The sequence below is a fragment of the Arachis duranensis genome, chromosome 2, assembly GCF_000817695.3.
Source record: "Arachis duranensis cultivar V14167 chromosome 2, aradu.V14167.gnm2.J7QH, whole genome shotgun sequence".
Taxonomy (NCBI): Eukaryota; Viridiplantae; Streptophyta; class Magnoliopsida; order Fabales; family Fabaceae; genus Arachis; species Arachis duranensis.
Genome location: NC_029773.3, coordinates 75,559,419 through 75,568,734, shown reverse-complemented (window position 1 = coordinate 75,568,734; position 9,316 = coordinate 75,559,419). Strand labels below are relative to the sequence as shown.

The window sequence follows — 9,316 nt, the reverse complement described above, 5'->3', positions numbered from 1 at the left end:
GACTATTAACTCTATTTTTTAATTAAAATAATGCTGCATAATAATTAATCTTAATAAATAAAAAATATTTTTGTATGGGCTCAGTTTTTTCAATATTGGAGGGTTTGGTGAGTTGTGCTTGGATATGGTATATGTTGGTGTTAGATAATAGTGTGGGGCAGCTTTTTCTGAGCCATGACAGGGGGAGTCGGATCGTCCGATTGCGTTGCGCGGGAAAAAAATTGAAGTTGTGTGTAGTAATCGGACCATCCGATGAGCAAAAAATTTTTTTTTGGACCGAACTCGTAGGGTCCGATTCCTTAAGGGACCAAAGTTAATAATTTTTTATTTTGTGTATGAAAGTGGAATCGCAGGGTACGTATAGTAGTTTTTGTTTTTTTTTTATGGACTCGTTGGTCCGTTTTCTTGCAGGAAAATTTTTTTTTATAGGATTCGAAGGGTCCGAGTTGAGTATGTGTGTGTGTGTGTGTGTTCTTCTTCCCCTTGTTTCTCTTCTACTTCTCCTTGCGTCTCTGTTATTTTATTTGAACTCCAAGAGTAAATGAGAGTATAGTCGATATGTATGTATGAGAGTATGAAAAATGGATGATAGAGTTATACTTAGAGTATATTATTTTGGTTAGATTCTGTTACAAACATCTGAAGGAGTGAGATTTAGTTGCGAGAAGCCGTTAGATATTGTTATTCCGTTCACAATCTCATTTGAGGAGCTAAAAGGTGTGATTTGTGAGAAGATAGGTTTTCAGATATCAAAAAAAAATATCATGTATGGTATACAGATATCCCATACCGATATTTGGTGGTTTCGTGCAGTATCAAACCAAGTATGTAACCGACGAAGCGAGTATGCAGGAGGTGTTTTCAATGTATTTTGAAACTCGCGGTCAGATATCGGTGATAGAGTTGTACATCGAATTCGAACAATCTGAAGCGGACCGAAATATTGAAGGGGAAGAATATGATAGTGACAGTGAGGAAGAGTTTGAAAGCAATTACGAAGCTGTTGCTCCAGACGGAGAAGAAGATCAAGGTGACGGGGTGGTGGCTCCAAATGTGGGAGACGTTGCAAATGCACTCGCAAACGAAGATCTGTTTGAGGAGCCGTCCTTCATGCGGGTTCTGGACTTGGAAGCCATGCATGCGCCGGAGTTTCCGGAATATATGAGTGCTGGTACGTATTAACATATAAATATAGAAAGTATTAGACTTTGGGAAATAATCTATGTTGATAGATGTAAATAAGAAGATAAATCACGTGAATATTAATTTGTATGCATTCGTCCAAACTTTTTTATGTGTTTATGTTTGTATGATGTTAAAAGTGGGATGACAACATGATAGGAATAATATTTATATTGATGTGGATATAGGGAGCATTGACGTAGTCTTAATTTCAGTTATTAAATGTATTTGTGTTAAATTATTTTGATTTGGCTGTCGTTGTGGTAGAAATTCCTATGGTCGCAGATGGTGAATTTGCAATCGGAATGGAATTCAGTTCTAAGGAAGCTGTTATGATGGCGGTGAAAGATTATACCATCCGAAGAGGCGTAGACTACCGTGTGTATGAGTCGGAGCCGTTGACCTTCTATGCGAAGTGTACACAGTATGGATTAGGGTGTGATTGGCTTATCAGGGTTAGCATGATCAGCAGAAAGTATTGTTGGGTTATAAGAAGGTACAACGGTTCTCACACTTGTACTAGAGCCACTATTTCTCAGGATCATTCGAAACTGGATTCGAACACAATTGCAGAAGCAATAAAGCCGTTGGTTGAGGCTGACCCGTCGATAAAGGTGAAATCAGTTATTGTGAAAGTGCAGTCGAAGTTCAATTACACCATCAGCTATCGGAAAGCATGGTTGGTGAAGCAAAAAGCAGTGGAAAAAATATTTGGAGGTTGGGAAGCATCATATGAAGCTTTGCCTATATGGTTTGAGGCCATGTGTAACAAGAAGCCATCAGCAATCGTCCATTTCGAGACTATGTCTGCATATCAAGGTGATGAGGAAGTAACTGATATTCGGGTATTGCACAGAGTCTTCTGAAGTTATTACCCCTGCATTAGAGCGTTCAGACACTGCAAGCCAGTTGTCCAGGTTGATGGGACTCACTTGTACGGAAAGTATAAGGGTTGTTTGTTGGTCGCAGTTTCACAGGATGGTAACAATAATATCGTCCCTATTGCGTTTGCAATTGTGGAGGGGGAGACTTCTGATGCATGTCACTTTTTCCTTAGTAACCTGCGACAACATGTTGTGACTCGGGATGGTGTGGGACTGATTTCTGACAGGCACGAATCCATCAATGCAGCTGTGGCCCGGAGCAACGGAGCTTGGTCGCCCCCGAGAGCACTCCACATGTTTTGCATCAGGCATATAGAGTCGAACTTTTTGAGAAAGTTCAAGGCACCGTACCTGCAAAAACTTGTGGTCAATATAGGTAAATTTTAATAATTCGAATTTCGTTATTAACCGAGTTACCTTCAATTAGTGTTTCTCATGAATTCTTCTCTTGTGTGGCTTTGATTGTTGTGCAGGTTATTCGAGGATGGTGCGCGAGTACGAAGTGCGCTACCAGCGTTTACGTGAACGGGGCGAGGCTTATACAAACTGGCTTAACCGAATCCCACACGAACAGTACGCGTTGGCGTTTGACGGTGGCTACCGCTGGGGTCACATGACGACAAACCTAGTGGAATGCATCAACTTAGTGTTGAAGGGTGCATGCAATCTTCCTATAACTGCAATTGTCAAAGCCACATTCTACAGGCTTAACGAGTTGTTCACTAGAAAAAGAACCGAGGCGGAGTCGCGGATAACAGCTGGACAAGGTTTTTATGAGGTTGTCACGTCAAAATTGAATGCAAATCAACTTGCATCATCAAAAATCCAGGTTAATTGCTTCGACAGGATGAATGAGGTCTTTGAGGTTCGTGAGATGCCAGGTGGAACTGAGTATGCCGTCGACCTCCGTCGACAACGATGTGACTGTGGTGAGTTCCAGGTGGATCGGATTCCCTGTCGACATGTTTTTGCATGTTGTGCGAATCAGCAACTGGATTGGCGAGTGTATGTCCACGAAGTTTACAAGATGGACCAAGTTCGGAAGGTTTACCGAGCTAGGTTTCGGCCACTGGGGAATCCCACAACGTGGCCTGTGTACAGCAGCCCTCGATTTGTCCCGAATCCGAACCTGAGACGGGTGACGAAAGGTCGCCCGAGGATGACACATTTCTTGAACGAAATGGACACACGAATGTTACGTGCTCCTAGGCGTTGTAGGCAATGTGGAGCCGAAGGACAGCCGAAGTAGATGCCGTCGGTCAGCTGGTGTAGGTCCCAGCAACCCAGGACAGTAGATTTATGCCTTTCATGTTTCATTATAGTACTTTATGGCATTTGCTTGTTTATGTTTATCCGTTTGTGCTAACCACCTTATCGGAACATTGTACTTTCATGAAACTTCTTTATGACACCTGAGACTACGTACTTTATCCAACCAAAAAGTTGTAGCATAATCGACGATATGAAGTTCACATTTAAAGGGTTTCAACATACAAACACAATCGTAAGTTCAAATTACAGGTTTCCAACATACATACACAATACTTGTGTGACCCACACAACATACAAACACAATATTAAGTTCAAATTACAAGTTTCCAACATACATACACAATACTTATGTGACCCACATAATTACTTTCTCAATGCCCATTTTATGTCTTCGACGAAGTTCTTGCATTTCTTCTTGGCCTTCTTGAACATGGACGGGGTGTATCGGTTAGCGCTACGACGTGGCGGGTCCACCCTGAGATTGTAATGTTTACCTGTCTCACCTGTACATAATTTAATGAAACAGACTATCCAAAATGATGAAAACACGGGATAAACAAGCAAAAAAAAAACCAACAAATTCATATCATAATTATAAAGACAGAAGTTCTGAAATGAATGCAATATAATCAATGGACAGTGAAATAAAGTCGGACCTGCATCATCCCCATCATCAGGGGCATTGTTGCGGGATTCTTCATCCTCGTCCATCTCCTCATTGTCGCTCTCGTCTTGATCCTCATCATCCGGTTCTTCCACGACATACTCATCCGTCTCATGCTCACCTACCCCGGCATTTTCTTCAATCTGACCCATTGATACACGCATTAGGTTCCGGCTATTAAATATCCCCCGACCGCCGTCACTTCTACTGGAATCTCCAGAAACCAAACCTCCAAAAGCAACTGAGGCAGTGTGGCATGGAATCCTCGCATCCAAAGAATACCTACCGGGCATAAATTCAGGTTGATGGCCAAATTGTGACTGGCCTGCATCCGCAGCCATGAACCCAAGCAACTGGCTAAAAGAAGCACCATCTCCTGCATCCCACTGTGGGGTACTCCAGTATTGTTGACATATTGGGTATGGCTGTGACTGTGCCCCCGGTTCTTCATTGGCTACATCAATAACTGGGCTACCCTCATCATTCATAACTGGGTTACCCTCATCATCCATAACTTGTTCACCTTCATCGTTCTCTTGAACCACAACATTTGACAAGTTCAAATGGTTGCCATATTGTGTACGATACCAGTGCATGTAAACATCCAACGGATGCTGTGAAGGTTCCAGATACTCAGTCAGAACGTTATTATACCTGTTTGTCCATTGCATAATCCAACATGAATGGGACGGGACTGTGGCCCAGTCAAGATTCTTAGGACCAGCCAGTGTTTCTCCGTGTGCCCTTCCCAGATTCCATTCTTGAGGTGGAACTCCCTGAACAAAACCAAACTGTCTTCTAATTCTATCCGTTGCATGCCACTCAATAGATTCGAATGAAATCAACGGAACCGTAGCGCTCCACACTACTGCGTGCATGAGGATGTCTTCTGGGATTATGCCCGGATCAATGCGATCCACACCATAAGCAACCCACACGAACTACACACAGCACAAGACACACAATAGATTACAAGCCAAATAACAGTCAACCTCAGTTCGAGACAAATACTTTTCTGATAAAAACACACCTGCCCTTCCTGAACCTCATCTAATGCCTTTCTAAAGTGGGCGAGGCTAAGATATCTATACCGATTGTCACCACGCTCCCAGTTACGCCACCTGAAATTATTTATGTCACTAGCACATGTTAAATAGAATTATGAACATACCAAGTAAGTTGACAATGTTACCTGTTTGCAAGCGGAAAACTGCAAGGTTCCCTAGTAGGGGGCGCAAGATAGGGTAGGCGGATCCAAAACCAAGCTAGCAGAAGTGTTAACGGACCATCGATTTCTTTACAATTAAAACGAGATGCCCGGCATAAGGACCTATATAGGTGCGCCAAACATGCCGATCCCCAACTAAAATGACTGATACTATGAAAATCCCGGAGCAAAGGTAGAAACTTCCAGTGCACAGATGCCCCTGACTTGTCTCCAATTAAGATAGTACCCAATAACAACATAATGTGGCACTTGACGTACCTCTGCATATTGTTTTCGTTAGTCAGTTGTATACGTTCTTTCAGATTCCTAAGCCATGTCAATTTTATGCCGCTCCCTCTGCAGTCGGCCTTTCTCGGTGCAACCCCAAACTGATGGAAACACTCACCCTCTAAGGCTTCGAAGCTGCTCAAGGTCATCCCTGTCACCGGAAGGCCGTTCGTCGGGAGGCCCAAAATAACGGCTACATCCTCCAGCGTCACTGTGCACTCACCAATCGGAAGGTGAAAGGTGTGTGTTTCCGGCCGCCACCTCTCCACTAGAGCATTTATCAATGCTTTCTGGCATTGGACTACTCCAATCTGAGAGGCATGATAAAACCCAGTAACCCGTAAATGATCCTCTACACTCGGATGGTACCGATCAGGAGGCAGTGGGTGGTCACATGTCATCATCCGTGAACTCTGCAAAAACATAACATGTTACTAGTCAAATCATGAATGATTACTAATTTACAACTTAAATTAATCATACTATTTAATCGATTAATCACTAAAAATATATTTTCTAATGCAACTTCACAACAACTATACTATTTCACTATACAATTTAAATACTCATTACTTAATTACTTAATTATTACAACTAATTTATCTTGCTTCTTCTGTTTAATAATAATTAACGTATATATACAATAATATTTAACATTTATTTTTTTATTATATCTTAACAGTAGTATTATTATTCTTAGGCAGCTTTAGTAGATCTATATCTTATATATCTATATTTAAATAACCCAACAAGTTATTTGTAACTGATATAATTCAAAGAAACATTAATCACAAAAGTTAATTAACTAATTATATTTTCTAATTCTATTACAAAAAAAAAATTTCTAACATATTCTTCAACTAACTAACAACATCTAAACATAATAACAACAAATTATCATAATTGCTAATATTATAATTTTTAAATTAATCATCAGATTTTATTAATTAATTAAAATTTCTAATACTACTCCGAAAATTTTTTTACAATATCTGTAACAAACAACATTTAAATATCTATCTACCTATCTTCAACATTTAACCATAAAACACAAAAAAATTTCCTACAAAATTTAATTAAAATTCAGAAATTTGCAAAAAATTAAAAATTTTAACTTACATAATCAGAATGAGACAGATAATTTATAATGTGAAGCTCAGGACGATCAACATCTCTAGCTTTGTGTTTTTTGGCCATTTCTATAGATTTTATTGCATGCAACGTTCTTGAAGAAGAAGAGAGGAAGAGGATGAACACAGAGAGGAAGAAATGGGGTTTGAGGCTTGAAAATGATGTTTCGGAGTGAGGGAGTGGGGGAAAAGGGGTATGCTGGCTGCTGGGGCACCGACCTGGGGAGAAGTTGCTGTTCGACACGTGGAAGGGGGCGCAATCGGACGGTGCGTTTCGTCCACGATCAATCGGAGGGTCCGATTCCTCCAAACGCTGGGTCCGATTCGTGGGAGGGGGAATCACTGGGTCCGATTCCTATTATGGCCTTCTTCCTGACACCACACCCTTGTTAAGCACCCAGTCACCCCATATCCACGCCTAACACCAACTACTCTCTAATATCAAAATTAAAAAGCGTTTTATATGTATTCATATATTTTATATTTATTTATTTTAAAGCAAAAGATTGTACTTACTGTTTTTAAAATATTATGTATTAAAATATATTTATGTATGTAGGCACTAAAATATTCTATATTTATAAAATTTATTAATATTCTTCTTTTATAATATCCTTTGATTTTCATTTAATAAAATTTAATGGTTGATAAAAAATTGTGTATCCAATGCGCACGAAATTGCTGTGTTTATTTTAGATGCACCCGTAAACTGCTATAATTTTTTGTTTTATATAATCATGTTTTATTCTTCATAAACCGTTATTGTCGGTAAAAATTTATGTTGGTAACTATTTTTTACATAAAACATGATATTCGATTTATGATAAATTTTAAAAACTCTACACCCTATAACGATTTATATAGAGGAAATATAAAATTAAAGTATAACCAATTTCTAATTGTTGTATTTAAATAATTTTAAAATACATTTTATTTAATTATATGTAATTCCTCTTCAAAAAATTACACAATAAATTGACAATGAAATTATTGTTAAAAATAAAAACCACTGATGCAAGTTTGGATTGTCTGCGAAGAAATTAAGTGAATAAAAAACATCTAATTCGTTGCAATTGGGGAAATTGATTGAAATGTAATATTAATGTAGCAATTTAGCGTTGATGTAGACAAAAGATAAACATAATATTTGTATGTGCCAAAAATTGGTTGATGTTGCTTTTATTTTATTTTATTTTAAATTTTAAATATTTTCTATTTGATTTTTTTAAACGTTTGAGATTTCCTAAGAGATATAACTCTCTCAACGCTAGTTTTTTTTTTTAATATATCTTATGTTCAAATTCAAAACTACTAATTAAGGAGGAGGGGAAAAAATAGTTATATCACTCCAATGAACCATTTATATTTTGATGTTACTTTTATTTAATTGCACATTGTTTTGTTGTTTTGCAAGCCAAGTTCAAAAGGGAAATTCACACAACCTTAGACTTTGACACCACAAATCCTCCAATTCATTCATATCCCACCTAACCTAAGTCACTCCAAAAATTAAAGCTCGGAAGAAGCAACACTATTTTGTAATTATGGCTTTTTAATTTTATTGTTATTGCTTAGGGACATGCAAGGAATAATAATCACTAATCAATTACTTGTTTGAAAGCTAACAAAAATATATTGGGATAAGAAAATGACATTGTGTTAATATTTGATAGAAGAAGATAGTGACCAAAATGTACACAATATAAAGATTAGGGATTTTAGTAGAGTTTAAAAATTAAAATGAGATATAAAAGGCACAGGGGGCGTTATGCGCCTTATTGTCTACTAGAAGGAATTAAGACATAAATATTAAACTTGATAATGTAACACCCTACCATACAGAGTCTTATGCTTAAGTCATAATTCAGAGATGACAAGGTATTACGACCTCAAAAATAAAATTTAGTACGTATAGTAGTATGAATGATTGATTATAACTAGGAGCCTTTGTAGAAAAAGGGGTAAACAAAAATCGCAACTCAAAGCGCAACACTCCGATCGATAACGTAACGAACAAGGTTAACCAACGCGTGATTATATATATACAAAGGAGTGTCAAAAACAGGAATATCAAGACTCAAGATCCGGCTGCGAAGGTAACCGGTCCGAGCATAGCAGTATATACATATGATAAAATAAGGAAAACCCCAAAGGAAACCCAAAGGGACACAAATACATAAAACCTATTCTCCAAAATCTCCCATAAGAGGAGTCATCACAGTTTGTATTATTTAATGGAGATAAAAGTATCTAAACAAAACATATAAACCAAAACATCCGCATGGGTGAGAACCAGAGGTCCCCAGCATGGTAACAGCTTCCACATATATAATACATAATAATAGAGGAAAGCCGAAGGCAATCCTAGAACTTCCTCCAGATAGTATCAAAGCTTATAAACAAGCTAAACCATAAAAGGGCATCTGACTAAAGATACTTCAGTCTAGCTAATACTTCCCTTTCCAATTCCTTCTCACCTCCCAACCACCAGCAGGAGTATAATGTAGCAAACACAGTTATATCAAGCAAGAAATATACAATTTGGAACAAGTAAGGCATTTAGACAATTAGCAAGTAATATGCAGTCAAATAGGCAATCTCAAATAATTCATATAGTATGCATATGATGAATGCCTGTCCCTAGTGGCTGATGATATCATCTGTCGGTTATAGAGCCAACCCGACAAGT

At 38.2% G+C, this 9,316-nt stretch overlaps 1 protein-coding gene across 1 annotated transcript; it reads left to right on the top strand.

Annotated features, from left to right (window-relative positions):
• The first annotated feature begins 768 nt into the window (after positions 1–768).
• Positions 769–3,315, top strand: LOC127744968 (uncharacterized). The gene is made up of 4 exons (XM_052257879.1): positions 769–1,171; positions 1,450–2,027; positions 2,160–2,442; positions 2,540–3,315. Exons 1-4 carry the CDS (start codon positions 769–771, stop codon positions 3,313–3,315), a joined length of 2,040 nt encoding a protein of 679 aa, XP_052113839.1.
• Positions 3,316–9,316: the final 6,001 nt, after the last annotated feature.